The sequence below is a fragment of the Neofelis nebulosa genome, chromosome 16 (genome assembly GCF_028018385.1).
Source record: "Neofelis nebulosa isolate mNeoNeb1 chromosome 16, mNeoNeb1.pri, whole genome shotgun sequence".
In the NCBI taxonomy this organism is placed as follows: Eukaryota; Metazoa; Chordata; class Mammalia; order Carnivora; family Felidae; genus Neofelis; species Neofelis nebulosa.
Genome location: NC_080797.1, coordinates 33,926,417 through 33,943,891, shown reverse-complemented (window position 1 = coordinate 33,943,891; position 17,475 = coordinate 33,926,417). Strand labels below are relative to the sequence as shown.

At 56.2% G+C, this 17,475-nt stretch overlaps 1 protein-coding gene across 8 annotated transcripts; it reads right to left on the bottom strand.

Annotated features, from left to right (window-relative positions):
- Positions 1 to 1,689: 1,689 nt before the first annotated feature.
- ETV4 (ETS variant transcription factor 4) lies at positions 1,690 to 16,799 on the bottom strand. Of its 8 annotated transcripts, none has more exons than XM_058702674.1 (13): positions 16,578 to 16,799; positions 15,962 to 16,105; positions 15,687 to 15,780; positions 15,416 to 15,463; positions 8,323 to 8,376; positions 6,998 to 7,121; positions 6,414 to 6,575; positions 5,887 to 6,155; positions 3,851 to 3,925; positions 3,627 to 3,695; positions 3,298 to 3,470; positions 2,948 to 3,049; positions 1,690 to 2,581 (listed from the first exon to the last, which is right to left on the bottom strand). In XM_058702674.1, exons 2-13 carry the CDS (start codon positions 16,019 to 16,021, stop codon positions 2,357 to 2,359), a joined length of 1,455 nt encoding a protein of 484 aa, XP_058558657.1. In that variant the 5' UTR covers positions 16,022 to 16,105; positions 16,578 to 16,799; the 3' UTR covers positions 1,690 to 2,356. The 8 variants fall into 8 exon arrangements, with proteins under 8 accessions (XP_058558657.1, XP_058558653.1, XP_058558654.1 ...); XM_058702670.1 differs by having other exon boundaries at positions 6,998 to 7,124; positions 16,578 to 16,796; XM_058702671.1 differs by having other exon boundaries at positions 6,998 to 7,124; positions 15,962 to 16,072; positions 16,578 to 16,796.
- Between the last annotated feature and the right edge of the window lie 676 nt (positions 16,800 to 17,475).

The window sequence follows — 17,475 nt, the reverse complement described above, 5'->3', positions numbered from 1 at the left end:
GAGAGAGTGCAAGGAAGGGAGGGGACAGAGAGAGAGGAAGACACGGGATCTGAAACAGGCTCCAGGCTCTGAGCTGTCAGCACAGAGCCTGACGTGGGGCTCAGCTCAAGCTCACGAACCGTGAGATCATGACCTGAGTCAAAGTCAGGCGCTTAACCGACTGAGCCACCCAGGTGCCCCTACATTATATGTATTTTAAAAAAACGTATATTTTTAAAAACTTGTGTTTTATTTAAAAAGAAAATGTTTTAATGTTTATTCTTTTTGAGAGAGAGAGAGAGTATGAGTGGAGAGGGGCAGAGGGGGAGACACAGAATCTGAAGCAGGCTCCAGACTCTGAGCCGTCAGCACAGAGCCCGACGCAGGGCTCGAACTCCCAAACCGTGAGATTGTGACCTGAGCTGATCGGATGCCTAACTGACTGAGCTACCCAGGTGCCCCTAAAACTTGTATCTTAAAAGTTTATGTGGGGCGCCTGGGTGGCTCAGTCGGTTAAGCGTCCGACTTCAGCTCAGTTCACGATCTCGCGGTCTGTGAGTTCGAGCCCCGCGTCGGGCTCTGGGCTGATGGCCCAGAGCCTGGAGCCTGCTTCCGATTCTGTGTGTCCCTCTCTCTGCCCCTCCCCCGTTCATGCTCCGTCTCACTCTGTCTCAAAAATAAATAAACGTTAAAAAAAAAAAATTAAAAAAAAAAAAGTTTCTGTTCCCTTGCTCTAAATTATAAAAGTTGTTTTTGGTTTCTAGGAAGAACAGTAATGTTGCTTTTTATTTGTGCATAGTGGCTGACCAGCACCCTTCCTTTGAGGGCTCGGGGACTGGGGACCCAGGCTGTTCAAGCCTTAAGGAGGGCTGGGCCAGCGCAGCCTCGGGGCTGCAGTTCTGGTTTACCTGAAGAGTACGTTTTCGCCAGAGCCTGGATCCTGGGAAGCCGTTTCCACAGGGCCTGGGTCTAGAACCTTCCATTCTGCCCCCTCGCACCTCGAGGGGTATCAGGTCTACTCCCTCCAGGTGTCACCACTTTCTCAGCCTTGCCTCTCCCAGCACCCAGAGAACAGCCCCAGGATTCTGGGCAAGGGGCACGTGTTTTCTGCTCCCCTTTCCCTGAAGATGTAGTGTCTTTTCCTCCACGGGCCAGCATGCAGGGCCTGCTCTGGCCTTTCCCCACACCCTCTTGCCCGGGTGCCTTTCTTCTCTCTCCATTCTCCAGACCCTCTCCATACAAACTCTTGTCCCCATTTTCAGCAAAAACCAACCTGGAGCCACTGCAGGAGGGAGGGACACACAGTTGAGGTGTAGACATGGGTAGCATGGCCATGGGAAGGGCATCATAGAACCCACAGGCCAAACCCTGCCTGAGGAAGCCCCGGGAGGGCCTCCAAGCTCAGTAGCCCGATCCAGCCCCTGCCCGGGCAGGGAGACGCCTGGTGGCCAGGGGTCACCAGGCCAGATTATAAAAGTACCCTTCAACCATTCTTCCAGGACCCGGACACAATAATCGTGGGAGGAGGAGAGGCCAGGTAACACTGAGCCCATTTTTCAGAGGAAAAGAATCGGAGGTGAACTGTCTTCCAGATCCATAAGGGAAGTTACGTGTCAGGGCCAGGCCCCAAACTCTGATCGTCTGCCCCAAAGCTGGGGCTCTTTCCAACCCCAATTCTTCTCCCATGGTGGCAAAGAGGACACAGGATGCTAAGGAGAAGCAGGGGCCTTTATTGGGGTCTGGCAGATGTGGTGGAGGTGGGGGTGGAATCCCAGGCCCGGGCCTAGGAAAAGGCAGAGAAGAGGCAAAGGGCCCTAGGAGCAGGAACCCAGCCCTCCCTGCCTCCACCCTGCAGCCCCTCCCCCACCCCAGGTTCCTTACTCCAGCCTCCCCCTGCCTCTGGGAACACAGCACCAAGAATGGACAAGCAGGACCCTCCAGGGCCACCGCTTGGAGCGGAGTGCAGGATCCAGACTTCTGTCTGCCCACAGTGGGAGATCTGGGGAGCTCAATGCACCCTTCTCCACCAGGATAAAGTGGGAACGCGCCTTCTGTCCCCCAGAACAGAGCGGACTCTTTTCTCTGTGATGGGGGAGAGGAGTGAAGCTTGGGCCTCGACGTAGAACCTGGGAAGAGGCTGGAGGTGACCTCCCCAGAGGAGCTTCTAGACCCCACCTTTGCACTTGCAGGGTCTCCGCTTTTCCCTCCCATCAACTCTGGTGAGCGGTTCAGAGTCTGGGCAGGGGCAACTGGTGGGCCAGCGGGGATCTGCTCCAAAGACATCTGCGGGCTTCAGAGTGAGGGTTTCCCCAACACCAAATTCATCTATATGTACACAGGGCAGCACCCACCGGCAGTAGGGGAGCAGCGGCCAGGGCTAGTAAGAGTAGCCACCCTTGGGGCCAAAGGGCTGGGCAGGGCCAGCCAGCTCTGGGAGGTAGGCAGGGCTCTCGTCCAAGTGGGACAAAGGGACTGTGTCCTCCTCACTGACTGGCCGGTCAAACTCGGCCTTGAGGGCTGGACGCTGATTGTCCGGGAAGGCCAGGGAGAAGAGGGCCTCAGGCTCACACACAAACTTGTACACGTAGCGCTCACCAGCCACCTGTGGGAAGAGAGGGGCTGGGTGGGCCTAGCTCTCCCTCCAGGTGAGTGTGGGTTGGGGGACGCAGCCCTGGGCCAGGTCCCAGCAGGTGCGTGGGGCACATCTCTCCCGTGCCGGCTCCTCCGAGAAGCCAGCTCCCCGCAGAGTTCCCATTCTCCAATCTCAATGTCTCCACACTTTGGGCTTTTCACTTACTGTTTGAGCGCTTTTTTGGGGAGAGGGAAATCTTGTCCACGGTTTCTCATTCCCTCTGTCCGGTTCATCATCGGCTCCCACCAACTTGCTGAGAAATGCTCCCCTGCCCCCATCACCTTCCCACAGTTACTGCCTCTCACCCGCCCCGGCCCTGGGGCGTTGGCCCCTCACCTTCTGCATGATGCCTTTTTCATAGTAGTATCGGAGTGAGCGGCTCAGTTTGTCGTAGTTCATGGCCGGCCGGTTTTTCTGGATGCCCCAGAGCCTGGCAACCTGGGGACGGGACAGAGGTTTGGGATGCTGGTGCTGGCTCAGCAGACAAAAACGGGGGGCAGGTCAGAAAGAGCACCTGAGATTCTTCGTGCAAAACAGAAGCTGGCCCTGCAGACCAAGCAGCAGCCCACAGACCCAGGTTTGACAAGAATTCAGGTCAGGGGAGGCATGTGCCGCATTCCCAGATCCTGTTATCTCCAGGCCCCAGAGATGTTGGGAGGAGAGGTGGGGACATCTGGGAGGCCCACCTCCTCGGGCTCTATTAGTTTGAACTCCATCCCCCGGCCAGTCCAGGCGATGAAGTGGGCATTCGTTGGGTCATCCAGCAGGGCCACCAGAAATTGCCACAGTTGCAAGGCGCCCCTGCGCTGGTAGGGCGGTCCCTCTCGGAACGCTCCGACCCCTTCCTGCTTGATGTCTCCTGGGGAACACAGAAAGCAGGTGTCAGGTTTTTGCCTCCTGGTCCCCCAAGTAACCCCATCTCCCCTCCCCAGCGGTATTGTGATTCTCGGGGTGGGGGGTGGGGACACAGAAGGCAAGGGTAAGACCCTGGCCCTTTCGTAGTCACCTCTCTGACCTTCAAATTTCTCAGGGACAACACAGACATCATCTGGGAATGGTCGAAGAGGTTTCTCATAGCCATAACCTTGAGGAGGAAGTTGGGGGTCACTCAGATCTGGGGGCTCATCGATATGAGCCTCCAGAGAGTCCAGAGGGACTCCTGCACAGGAGACCCTCCCCGACAGCATGACTCCCTCCTCCACCTTGGAGGGCTTGGGGGAGAGGAGGGGGCTGCCTTACCCATGGCCCCGTCGCCTGGAGAGTGTCCGGAGAAACCCTCCGTGTGAAGATACATTGATGCACACCCAGGGACATCTGGGAGGGGAGGAGAGAAGAAAGGGTGATGTTACAGGTGGCTGCGGTGGGGGCAGCAGTCCTACCCACATTCGAGAACTCCTTCCTGCCAGCCTGCTTTCTGGTTCTTTTCCCAGCTGCCTGCCAACCACCAAATCCCAAGGCAAGTTCACCCAGAGGGGGCACAAGGCTTGAAACTCTCAGCTTGAAGTTTGGGCCAGAGGGCATGGCCGGCAGCAGCTGGGCCTGGCAAACTGTTGCACAAGGCCCAAGATTCCAGGGAACAGCTGTTTCCTGTGAGTTTAGGGGGAGGAGGAAGGGGAGGGATGAACCTCCGGGGAAAGGGTTCAGTATCCATGCCTAAGACTCCCTTGGAATGGGCTAACCTCCGGTCAGCAGGTTGGGTTCCTAGCTCTGTGTGCGTGTGTGTGTGTGTGTGTGTGTGTGTGAGAGAGAGAGAGAGAGAGAGAGAGAGAGCGAGCACACTGAGCATGTGTTTAGGGAGGGAGGAAACGGAGGTCAGGGGCTGGGGGAAGACCAGCAGGTAGGTAGGGAAGGAGAGGGGGAGAGGGAGAGGGGGAGAGGGAGGAAGGGGGGAGAGCGAGAGCACGCCAGAAGCCAGAATGTATCTGTATCTGGGGACAAGGCAGTGGGCACTGGGCCGTGTTTTTTTCATTTCTGACAGCAGAGTATATTCACTCCCTTTTCATTCTACTCCCTAGGATGGAAATATCCCTACTCCACCTGGAGGAGGCGGCTGTGTGAAGCCACCCGTTCAAGTCCCAGCCCCTTCCCGCCCTACCCCCTCCACTCCCACCTATGAATGAGTTGGTGAAACCCGACACCTCCGGGAGGAGGCGGGAGGGTGGGCTCATTCATGCCTCCATTTTGTGAATGGAATTCCTGACTCCATTGAGAGGAAGCTGAAGGGGGAGGGGCAGGAGTTCAAGGGCATGTAACCAGATCTCCTCCGGTCTACATCCTTTGAAGGTCAGCAGCGAGAGCGTTTCCCTCCTCCTTCCTCCACCTCACTGCCTGGTGAGACTCAGCTAATGCCCCGGGTTTGAGGAGAGGCGCGCCTTTCTGGTTCTCACTGGGGTAGCCCTGGATTGGGGAGGGGGGGCGGGAGTTGTGGTTCATCCCCCTACCCATGAAAGACTGGACATCAGGAAAAGGGAAATTCGAAAGCTCGAGCCAGCTCTGCACCTACTCGAACCTCAGTATTTATTTTTCTCATACAAGCTGGCAGATGAATTCAAATTTGGGGATGGCAACAGTGGAACAGAAACCAAGGTTTTCTGGGTCCCTCCTAAATGAGAAAGGCCCTCCCTTCGGGACTTGAGGCTTTGAATTCCAGCTGTTTATGAATGTGGCTGAGCGTATCTCACTCCTGTCCACAGCCAGGCGGAACTAGCAGTCCTATTTCGGTATCCGGCCCCATCAACCCGGAGGCCCCAACAAGAAGGTGGAAACCACACAGTCACCCCGCGTTCCAGTTGGGAACTGAGCCTGGCTAGCTGCGGGTTCATGTTTCTCTTCATTCAAATCCGTTTATGTGTTTCGGATTCTGTGGGGACTGGGACACATCCTATTCATCACTGTGTCTTCCAGGGCCACAAGCCCACACTCCAGGCCGGTAAGGTCATTATAACCTCAAACCCTTGCTGAAGAGAAACAGGAAGAAAGGCTTCCTAGGAAGTCACAGCTGCCTGAGGGCAAGGACCTGCAAACCACTCATCTTTTATCTGAGTACAAGTTTGCTGACTGGAAAATGACAATTGTTTTGAACCTCCATTAAAAAAAAGCAAGTGGTTGGATGGGTTGGAGGTAGGCACTGGTAAATGGGCATGGGGGTGGGTGGGTAAAACACTTGGGAGACATTCTGGGTCTAGTGGAACCGTCCATTTGATCACATGCCACCCTCCCCGGTGATCCCCCCCAAACTCCTCCTCCCCCTCCCCCTCCCCGGGAGCATTTCTTACCAGAGTCGTAGGTGAAGTCCGTCTGCTCCTGTTTGATCACCACCCCCGCCCCTGGGTACCTGTGCCCGCTGACTCCACCCTGGCCCACTGGCGGCTGGCCCGCCTGTTCGTACAGGGGGTCAAGGTATTCCTGCTTGAAGGTCTGCTGGGGGTAGGGTGGGCAGGGCTCCGACAGCTGGTGTGGGTAGGGGGCCAGGAGGGGTTCCCGGCCCCCTCCCTGGGAGGATGTGAGGGGGTGGCAAATATCCAAGGGTTGCTGGAAGACAGAGCTGGGTGTGGTTGGAGGGAGAAGGAAGAAGAGATTAATTTGAGCCGTGCTGGGTCCTCGAGCCGGCCACCCCCAGAGCTTGCAGAGTGGGCTCAGGTGTGTGTGTGTGAGGGTTGGGGGTGGGGTGTCGACATCCCTTCTTCCCTACCTCCCCCCACGCCAGGTCTCTTAAGGGCAGGTGGAGAACACTCAGGGATTGAGGAAGAACTGGTGAGGCCCGGGCCCACAGGTTCTGTGTGTCTCCTGGCCTCCTCCTTACCTATGCTCCCCGACGTACCCATGGCCAGGGTGGGGCTGGGAGGTGCCGGAGGATCTCAGGAAACTCCGTTGTTCTGCCCGGGAGAAGGGCTGCAGGGGCGACTGTCCAGGGGCACCGGGGGCGGGGGACTTGATGGCGATTTGTCTAGGGGGGTCATAGGCACTGGAGTTGAGGGGGAGATGGGGGTGAGGGGGCAGAGAAGCTGGGCGAGCATCTTTGAACCCTTTATCCCCCGGGAAGTGAGTCACAGGGATCAGGGGAGGAGGACGAGTAGAAGGTGCTGGGAAAGGCCCGGGCCCCAAGCGAACTCTTTTTCTCCTTTTGTGAATCCTGAGAATGCCTCTCCCCTGGGTGGGCCGGTGGCTTCCTCGGGTGGAAGGGCTCTGCCCAGGCCTTGACACACACATCCCTTGAACCCCCTTGCTGTGTTCTTCCTCCCGCCAACTCAGAGGAAATCCTGAGCCGTGGGGCTCCCCTTACAGGGGCTCAGAAATCCTTTCTGTGGTCTATGTGGCAGTGCATCTGCCGCCTTTCGCCCTCCCTCCCCCATCCTGGCCCTTCACCAGGGCCAGGCTGGGGCTCACCTGGAATAAAGGCACTGCTCGCCATGGTGGTAGGGGAGTGGCAGCTTCCTGCTGCAGGACAGGGCCGGGTCTGTGCGGGGACTCTGGGGCTCCTTCTTGATCCTGGTGGGGGGGCTGTGGAAAGCTACTGCAGGGGTGAGGGGTGGGGGTGGGGGCAGAACAAGGCCAGAGCGGGTCACAGAAGAGGCCAGAAGAGCTCCCGACACCTTCTGCTCTTTGACGGCCAGCTGGGTGACCTGTGCAGACTCAGCCCCTCTCTGGGTCTCAGTTTTCAGAGACTCACGGTCAGACAGTTGGGCTGTTGACACCATGTCTAGCTTTATACGTCGGGCTGATGTCCAATATTAACCAAAGAAACTGTCCAAAAATCCAACATTTACTACAACCCCAACCCCCAAAAAAACACCTTTGTAGGATTGAGCACCTCCAACCCAGGGCCTGTGGTTTGCCTGAGCGCCCTGGAAAATTCCAAAGGAGAGAGATGTTTTCTTATTTGGTGCTCTAAAGAATCTTTCTTTTCCCGGTTGAGGTTGGATATTAGCCTACTTGCATGTCAGCTGACCAACATTAAACACATGGTCCTGATTCTCTGTGAAGACTAGTCTCTCCTGTGGCCCCCGCTGGGTCTGCAAACCCCAGCCACCAGGCCGCGCAGCACATTTGGTTCCAAGTCTGCTGAGCGCGAGGGTCTGTCTTCCTGCGTGGAGCCAAATGCCTGTGACTGACTGTTCCCTGTTTTCCATTATATGTGCCCTTACTGCATTTTATCAAAGACAGTTGAGACCGGAGTATCTGACAGTAAATCGGGGCTTCTCAACAGGGCACTATTGACCTTTGGGCCAGATCATTCTTGTTGTGGGGGGCCGTCCTGAGCATTACGGGGTGTTCAGCAGCACCTCTGGCCTCCCTACCCACTAGATGCCTGTAGCACCCCACCCTCGGTTGTGACAACCCCAAACATCTACAGACGTTGCCCCGTGTCTCCTCGGGGGCAAAATTGCTCCTGGGTGCGTGAAAGTAACTGAGAAAAGTAGAACCGGACCCTGCTGAGCTGGCCCAAGCCCCACATTTCGGAAACTGGGAAGTGGGGGATCAGAGAGATGAAGTTCGCATGTCCCACAGCCAGGATGCAGAAAGCCCCGATTTGGACCAAGGGCCTCATCTCCCAGTTACTGAGTCCTGGAGTCCAAACCTAAGAATGGGGAGCCCTGTTCTCCCTTTCCTTTAGAAGGGAACAAGTTCATCTTTTGTGATTCTCTATCCCTATGACTCATTTCCTGCCCTCCCCTACTCCCCACTCCCTTGACCCAGGGCCCTCCACTCACAGTTTTCTGAATGGAAATCAGGAACGAACTGCTCATCACTGTCTGGTACCTGGGCTGCAGAGAGAGAGGTCAGAGGTGAGTCTGGGTGGGGCCCCCCCATGGCAGTCCCCAGGGGACACCATTGCGGGGGGGGGGGGGGGGCTTGCAGATTAGCACCAGCCCAAGGGGAAAACAGCCTTCCTAGGACGCAAGGCAACCCCACCCCAGGTCCTAGCGCCCTCCATCTCTACGCTCCATTAAGACCTTGGAGGGCAGGCTGCAAGTTCCCAGAACCTGTCTGAGCAGATTCCAGAGTCTTTTCCTGGATGCTTTGTATTCATTCCCTCCATTTTCCTGAAGTGAAGGCAGCCTTGCCCCTCCCAGATCTCCCAGCAGAGTCACATCTGGGATGGGCAGACATTGCAGGATATCCTAATGAACCTAGAATAACATGGGGAGATTCTGTAGCTGGGCCAGGCCCCGGAATCTGTGTTTTATACAACCTCCCGGGTGAAATCTAGAACCTGGGGAAGAAGATGGAATAGAGGAAGGGTGGTGGTCCAAGAGAGGTGCATAAGAGGACAGTGGGAGAGGAAGTGGCTGGGGACACGGGCAGGTCCCCTTGCCTCCCGTCTGCAGTGTGCAGCTAGGAGAGGAAGGTTTCCGAGCTTGGAGGTCTGAGAAGCACTCCCAGAGTGCCAGCATGGGTGGCACTGGGTTTGGGAGTTAGGCAGCAACAGAACAGCAGTTCATCCATGATCTCCAACCTGGATATTCCAGCTTTAATTTCTAGTGCTTACCCTGGCCTCTCCAACACCTTCAGGAGGGAATATAGCAGAGTCCCTCCCCTGACCCCAGAATCTTTGCCCCTCTCTCAAGAATAGTCAAAACAGAAGTGGGAAGGGGTAGACACCAAGAAGAACTCCCGGATACTCCAGGAAGAGAGTGGCTTGAAAGTGACGTGGTGGTGGAAGCCAAGGAAGGAGACTGCTCTCAGAGTGGACAAGGAGGAAAGTGACGGAGAAGACAACCAGATCAAGAACGGCTGGGAAGGACGAAGGGCAGGAGGAGACGGCTGGAGAATATCTCCACTCCCAGCCCTGCACACACACACCCCAGCCTCTAGGCTTCCCAGTCAGCAGAGGCTCCATGGTTTCTTCCTGGGATTTCAGCCAGAGCCTCTATATTGGAACTCCCTGCTTCCGTGCTTACCTCCTACAGCAGGTGCCACACAGCTGTCAGAGTGGTCTTTCTGCAATAGAAGGCCCCTCCCTTTTCTCCTTGCTTAAAGCAGGGACCCCAAAGTCTTCTCAGCAGGCCTCTGATACCCCACATGGTCTGGCCTGCTTACCTGTCCGACCTGCCTCTCCTTGTCCTTCGTCTCCAGAGCTCTTCATTCCTCTTCCCCAAACCTTTGCCTGCCTGTATTTTTTTTTTTTTCCTGGCCACTGAAGTCCTAGCTGTCACTTGGTCACTTCCTCAGACGTCTTCTCTGACCACCCACACCGAAGTGGTCCCTCTTGGCTACCCATCGCTTCCCTTGTTTATTTTTGCCCTCGCATGTACAGCTACGTGCATGTATCTTATTAATTTACTTGCATCTCTTTAATTCATTTACTTTTATGGGTTTGTTGTCTACCTTCTCCACCTGAAAGTTAAGCTCCCTGAGGGCAGGGGCGTTTGCTTTCTCTGTCTTCCTGATACCCCAGCATCTGGAAAATGGGGTCTGGCTAAGAATAGATGCTCAATGCATTATTTGTGGACTATGTGAATAAACATACCACGATCCCATCCCCAGGCTGGTGGGAGCTGACACTGTGGACTGGGGAGCAAGAGTGGCAGAGATCCTAACAAATCAGCTCTTCCCTCTCCCTGAGGACATCCCCCTTCCCACACACAGGCTAACTTTAATAAAGGCAAGTCCTCCCTCCAGAGAAAGCACATCTCACAAGGGATGCTTTAGGCTGTGATCAATTGCCCGGCAGGAGGATTCTTCCCCAACTTGCTTTGAATATCAGATGTGCCAAGTACTTCAAGGTACGTTTATGGATAGTTGACATCTTGACAGAGGGATTGGACTGAAGGGTTTAAGAATCAGAAGCCACCAGCAGCTAAAGAAGGACTCCCGAGAAGTCAGCGGGAAACTGTTCCAAAGTGATCAAATAAATGAGTAGGACACGAAGTCCCCTGGCAAAAACACACAGGCAGCATCTATCTATTCAGAAGCACAGCTGAGGCACGAAGGCAACCATCCCCCAAACTGACCCAAATCAAGAATCCCCAGGGCATTAAAAGTACATATCCCTGGGGCGCCTGGGTGGCTCAGTTCAGCTGGGGTCATGATCCCAGGGTTGTGGGATCAAGCTCCGTGTCGGGCTCCACACTGAGTGTAGAGCCTGCTTGAGATTCTCTCTCTCCCTCTGCCCCTCATCCCTGCTCTCTCTAGCTGAAGTAAATACAATGAAAAAAAGAAAAAGAAGAAAGAGTACACATTCCTGGGGCCCCTGGCTGGCTCACTAGGTAGGTGGAGCATGTGACTCTTCGAGCCCCACGTTGGGTGTAAAGTTTGCTTAAACATGCACACACTCCCGGTCCCCACCCCTGGAGAATCTAATTCTATAGGCAGGGTTGAAGCCCAGGCACCTGTACTTTTAACAAGCACCCCTGGTGGCCCATAAGAACAGGCAGGTTTGAGGGGCGCCTCACGGTCATGAGATCAAGCCCCTCTTTGAGTGTCCACACTGAGTGTGGAGCCTGCTTGAAATTCTCTCCCCGGCCTCCCCTGAGCTCTCTCTCTCTCTCTCTCTCTTAAAAAAAAAAAAAAAGTCAGGTTTGGGAAACACGAGATAAAAGGAAGGAGCAAACCTTGCTCTGGGGCACAAGGGCCAAGTTCATCCCCGATGTGCCCTCTGGCCCAGCCACGGGCGATACCCCCAAAATTGGCAGGATGGGGGTGATGGAGCAGGATAAGCAACCTTCCCATCCCTGCTACCTAGGCAAGGAGGGAGGGTCCCCAGGGCAGGGGAGGTGCAGAGCGTGGGGGAGGCTGACGCATTCTGGGCCCCCTTTGGGGCTTCATTACCTGCCAGTTTCCATTGAGGAAATGGGCTGGGGGCATCTCCTGCTGGCGTCACAGGCCAGTTCACATGACTCTAGAGAGCCCTAGGGGTCATCCTGCCTTCCCTCCCGCCTCAGGCCCCGGGGGTTTGACCCCAATGTCCACTCCGCAGCAGTCCCCGGGGAGGCTCCTCCCCCCAGCACACAGCCCCTCCTCCCAAAGAGAGGCCATCCTCTTCCCAGGGCCAGGAGAAATCAGCCAAGGCAAAAATGGGCTGTGATGTGAACCCCAGTCTCTGCTTGGCTCCTGCCCAGAACACTGGCTTCTCAAACCAAAAGGATAGGAGAGGGGCCTCAATCAGAGACTGTCCACAAGGATAGAAATAGGAACAGGAACACCGAGCCCCGAGTTCCTGGAGAGCAGGAGAATTTCTAATTACCGTGTTTGGTCTTGAGTGTATGCCATTTTATTTATTTGTTGACTTGGCTGAGTTTTGGCTGCCGAGCTAGTGTGCCAGGGTCTACCCCCAACTCCATCCTGGCACTAAGGTGGAGTTTATCTGCCCGGGGACATGGCAGATGATTACGGAGGGGGTGGAAAAAGTGCCACGCCAGCATAATGCCCAGAAAGAGAGAATTTTGGGGATCATCCCTCCAATATGGGGGTCAGTAGAAGAGAAGGGGCTTGGAAGCCTCCCAGGCTGGGCTCCAAGAGAAGCAGGTTAAAATAGCCAAGCAGCTTAAGCTCACCCCAGGTTAGCCACCTACCTACACCATATACGCCCCATCATCTTCTCCCCTTCCTGGGGCCCCATCACAGGGTGAAGCGGCCTCTTCAGGAGTTCCAGTAGAAGTAGGGGGAGGTATTCTCCAGGGCTTCTGCTCCACCGTGTCACCACTGGCCTTGTCGCTCACCCTTACCCTGCCCCCACCCTGGTAGCCTCTGTACTGGAAGGAACCAGTTCTCTATCTATGGAGGGACATTTGTCCCCAAGAGCCTTCTGGAAGGGGAGGAGACAGAAAGATGTCGAAGGAGGCATTGTAGCTAGGAAAAACTGGGGGAGGGGATTAACCCCATCTTGCTCCACGGACACGCTGAGGCACCAGCGTGCAAGCACACAGATTCACACACACCCTAATTCCTTCTACTATACGGCAGCACACGGGTGAAACACATCTTCCGTGCACACCCTTCACACACTAGGGTCTCTTTTTCGGCTTGCAAAAACGATGGGGGAAACCAAAGGGCAAAGGGACTGGAGAACTTGGAGGAAGATTTGGGAGCCGTAAACCTTCTGAAAAGGGGAGCACAGACCCACCCCTTTAAGAACCTCATAAAAGCTATGGATCTTCTCTTCCTAGAAAAATCCACATTGCTTTATGTATGGTGCACCCCTAACGATTTTACACAGTATCAGAGGGCTTAAGGACCCCTGCAACCTATCCACACAGATTCTGCAAATCCACAGACTCTACATTATAGACCCCAGACTCATACAAAGGACATACGTGGCCCAGACTCAGTGTTCCTTAATACCAAACAGAACAAAGTCATTGTCCCTGAGGGTTCCCGAAGGCTTCCGACAAGCCCAGAAAGGAACCTTCGACCAGAAGCAGCACATTTTTTACCATAACCAGGCACAGCTTGGGCTCAGCCTGCCCGAACCTGGGTTTCCCTACAGCAGCCTGATCCTTTCTCTAGCAACTCAACAGATACCCAAAAACAGACACACCCTCTTAGCCTTACTTCAACCCCCCCCCCCCACATCCCCGGCCACTGTCTAGAAAAACCTCAAACCCAAAGATGTCTAAGTTGTCTCTACAGAGCCCCACTCACACTCACCCCTAAATAAGCCCGGACGCCAGACTGAACCCACAACCACATCCTCTCGGACCCAGCCTGGCATCCCCTGAATTCTTCACAGCCCCACCCACACTACTAGGACTCACCGCATCTCTCCAAATTGGGGCTTAAAAAAAAAATCAAACTTGCGAAGGGGAGGTTGGGCTCCGGGTCCCACTCCTCCTGGTGCACCCCACCACTGGCAAGTTTCCAAAGAAGCTAGACCCCTCCCTACCACCCCAAAGCTCCCCCTGGGCTTCGGGAGTCACTGACCTGGTGGGAAGAGGCAGGAGAGGAGGCTGGGGTGGTGCTGGGATGGTGCAGGGGGACAAGGCCCCGGCAGCTGCATCTGTCTCCGCAGAGAGAGTGAGGAGCCAGTGGCCTCAGCATCCCCTCTCAGGCCTGGCCATCCATCGCCAGCTGGGAACCTGAGCTGCTCCCTCAGAAGGAAGGAGAGGGAACCAAGGAGATCCCCACCCCCACCTCCCCACCCACTGGATTTAAATGTACAGGGACTCCCAGGGCAGCAGCATTGAAACACACACACTCGCCCTCACACTGACACATGCACAGTCTCTAGACCCCCCACCGCCAAGGGGTGGGGCTTCCAAGGTTGAGAGACCGTTTTCCTTCCCTTCCCATTCCAGAACCAGGCACAAATGGACCAGCTGCTGCCAAAATACCCACCTCCGAGTCTGCCCTTAAATCACAGCCCTGGGAGCTGCCCACTGTGGGGAGCACAGGGACCCTCCGCTGACAGACAAGAAGCCTGGCAAGCCAGACAGAAATCAGGCATTGGGAAAGGAAGTCTTTGAGAGACTGTGGAAACTGACACCCCTGCGTTCTTCAGCTCCAGCCCAGCTCCGGAACCTCGGAGGAGGATGGGCCGACAGGGCACACTCTGCCTGTCACTCAGGGCTGGGCACACGGGGCTTGCAGTCGGGAGAAGATGTGTATAATACCCCAGATCCGTGTGTAATACCCCAGATCCCTCCAGCACCCATGCAGCCATTGGCCACAAATTCTACAAAACGTCCTGAGTGTTTGCTCCATGCTAAATAGTCGTTCCATTAATACACATATTTTGGGGATACCACGGTAGTCAAGACAGATAGTCTCACTCCAAGGATCCAGTCAGGGTCTTTCCCTTTTAACTGAAGCTTTTAAAGATGGTTCCAGAGGAGCTGGGTTTGAGCTTTAAAAATCACCAGACACCCAGGTGGAAGGATGGCGAGATCTTAAAGCAAAGCCCTTAGAAAGGGGTTCCCAGTGGGCAGTGGTTTCTTGGTTTCCAGAGTGTTAAAATAAAAGGACCCTAAGATGGGGGTATTAACCCTTCCCTTTCAGAGACGGTCTAAATACCATAAGGCTTCTTACCTGCAACCCCACCAGCGACACCCTGAGGCTCCACCAAAACACACCAGTGGATCCAACCAGAAAACACTCGGAACCCACCTCCCTACCCGGAGAAGGCCCAGCTCCTGACCCCTCCCCAGCCAGCTCGCAGCTAACCCCTCCGCAAACACCCCAGCCAAAGCAGGGGGAATTTGCCTAGGGCAGAGGTATTCAGGAGGGAAGGAGGAGGGAGGATCACATGCCATCAGAATTACAATCAAGGCTGTTTGGGGGGGAAGCCCTGGGCCCTCTCTGCCAAAGTGCGGCAAAAAGGAATTATTTAAACTTTTGTTGTGCTTTTGGCTCAGACAGTAAATTGTTTAGCATTGGGGGTTGGAAAGAGGAGGAGACCAAGGGGGGTGAAAATCAATGTTTTGGCAACTCCAGCACATAGGTTACATATTAATTGCTCTTTCTCCCCATCCTCCTGTCTCTTATCCGCCCCCCACCCCCAACACACCAACACACACCTTGGCCTGGTGTCTGCTGCTTAACCAACTTTGCAAATGAAAATTTCTACCAGGAAAACGGGCCTGGGGCCAAGTTCCATTCAAATAAGCAAATACCCCACACAATGGTCTGATTCATCCCCAGGCCTAGTTACACAAGCCTGGCTCAGGGCAGAGAAAATAAATATCAATATAAGTGTCCACACTGGGCGCTGGGGAGAGCAGGGAGTAGGAATTGGGGGCGGGGTGGGGGTTGGGGGGGTCTTGGAGAGCTCCTTGAGGCGGGGAAAGAGAAGTGGGTTAGGTTGGAATACCAATTCCAGAGAATTCCTCACCCCAATAATAGAGAAAAGGTCACAAAACTACTCACCTTCAGCGAGCCACGTCTCCTGGAAGTGACTGAGATCCTGGAAGAGATCTGAGGGGTGAATAATGGAATTGGAGAAGGTGAGGTGGAGGTGATGGTGAGAGGGAGGGAGCCCTAGCAAGCCGGGTGGCCCTCCCCCCTTGGTGGTAGGGGCCCAAGAATGATCAGAATCCCCTGGAGGGGACTCCTTTGGGGAACGAGGCGGGGGCTCCGGGATCGGCCCTCTGGGTGTGCGAGGTGGGGAGGGTCACGATTTGTCTCTCCGGCTCTTTACCTTCGGAGTCGGGGGGCGGCAGGGAGCCCGGGTCCATGAGCTTTCCCTGCGGGACCATCAGCGCTTCGCGCAAGCTCCCATTTCCGGGCGATTTCTGCGGAGAAGGGGAAGAATGCCCCCGAGTCACCCCGAGGCCGCGGGGCCTGGGGGGCGGGGCTGGGGTCCCGGGGTGACACAGGGGCCGGTCAGCGCTGGACCGCCTTGGGGTCTCGGGGAAGGGGCTGTGGGGCGGGGTGCGGGGCGGGGGCGGGCGTGGAGGCCGGCGCGGCGCTCACGCTGCAGAAGGTGTAGGGCACTTGCTGGTCCAAGTATCCGCCTTTCATCCTCCGCTCCATCCGGCCGCTCCCTCCGGCCGCACGGCCAGGGCCCCGCGCGGGGGCAGAGACCTGGGGGCGGGGGGGCTGCGTTCGCACACCGTCCTGGGAAGGCATTGGGTGGGGGTGGGTAAGGGCAGCAGGGAGGGGCAGTCCCGAGGCTCTAGGTCCGACAGCAAAACTTCTCCGACTCACTCAGGCAATGGGGAGGTTTCCGCCTGCCGAGCTGAGCGCCGCCACCACTCCCCCTCCCGCCAAAGGAGGTCCCACCTGCTCCTGGGAGCCAGGCTCGGCGTTTCGGCTGCTTTCTGCAGCCCTGCTCTGCCCAAGCTCGGTTACATAAGACGTGTGTGTGTGTGTGTGTGTGTGTGTGTGTGCGCTCGCGCGCGGAGGAGCGGGCGAGGCGCTCACCATTCGCACGCCCACAACTCCCGCGCCCCCTCCAACCCGGATTCCCAGCGCCTCCCACCCCTTGCCCTAGAATCTGCGGAGGCGGCAGTTGAAGAGTGCAGCGTGTGTTGGAGATGGGGCGAGGAGTCACAGACGCTCTCCCTCCCTCCCCCTCCCGCAGCCTCACCTGAGGCCCGGGCGTCTGTCTTGGAGCCCCGGGGGCTCGAGAGCTTGCCCCGGGGCCGCACGGAGGGCCGCGGGGCTAGGCCGGAGCGAGGCAACCCCGGCCCTGGGTTCCCCGCGCACCCGCTTGTTTTCCGGGCGCCGCCGACAGTTGTGAGCCCGGGGGAGCCGCTGATTGGTGCATTTCCTTTGCCTCGGCCTCGACTCTCTCTCCAACCCCCACACCCCCACCCCGTTCCCTTTGTTTCATTGACTTTTGTGAATGAAACCCCAGGGCCGGGCACGCCCGCCAATCCGGAGACTCGCCCGGCCGAGCCGTGGGGGGCGGAGTTTCCCAGACGCGGGGGCCAATCAGAACGCAGGGGCTGGCTCCCGGCTTCATTCACGGCCTGGGCTCCCATTCATAAAAAAATAAACTCCTCAGCGGCCGGAGTTCATTCATAAAGAGCTGAGAGAAAAGGAGCTAAGCGAAGGACCCGAAGGCTTCACCGAGGGGTTGAGCGGTGTCCCTGGGTGTGAAGTTCAGCGAGCTCCTCGGGCTGGCCCGGCTGGCGTCTGCACACGTCTCTGCATCTGCGTGTACGTGGGAGTGTGAACATGCCTGTGTGTGCGCGCCCTGCGGGGAGGCGAGCGGACTTGTGCCCAGAGGAACAGTAATAACTAGCATTTATGAAGCACTTCGCTTCCACGTGCTCATTTCATTCCCATAACCTGGCGAAGTGCTTCTATTGTTTCCATTTGACAGAGATTGAGAATGAAAACTCAGTGAGGGTGGTGACTTGGCCTCGGTCACTCAGCACAGCTGGGGTTTACAGCCCCCAACCCCCCACATTCTCCTGTACAGCCCTTTGAGGCCACAGTTAAATGAATTAAGCTTTGTGACAACAACTGATACACAGTAG

What these genes read in the sequence shown, in the direction of transcription:
- ETV4 (XM_058702670.1), bottom strand. Translation starts at nt 16,021, where the DNA reads ATGGAGCGGAGGATGAAAGGCGGATACTTGGACCAGCAAGTGCCCTAC. An exon ending in TCCAGGCGACGGGGCCATGG is followed by an intron (nt 3,696 to 3,850) that starts GTAAGGCAGCCC and finishes TTCCTCCTCAAG; the next exon opens with GTTATGGCTATGAGAAACCT. An exon ending in AACTAATAGAGCCCGAGGAG is followed by an intron (nt 3,050 to 3,297) that starts GTGGGCCTCCCA and finishes TCCCGTCCCCAG; the next exon opens with GTTGCCAGGCTCTGGGGCAT.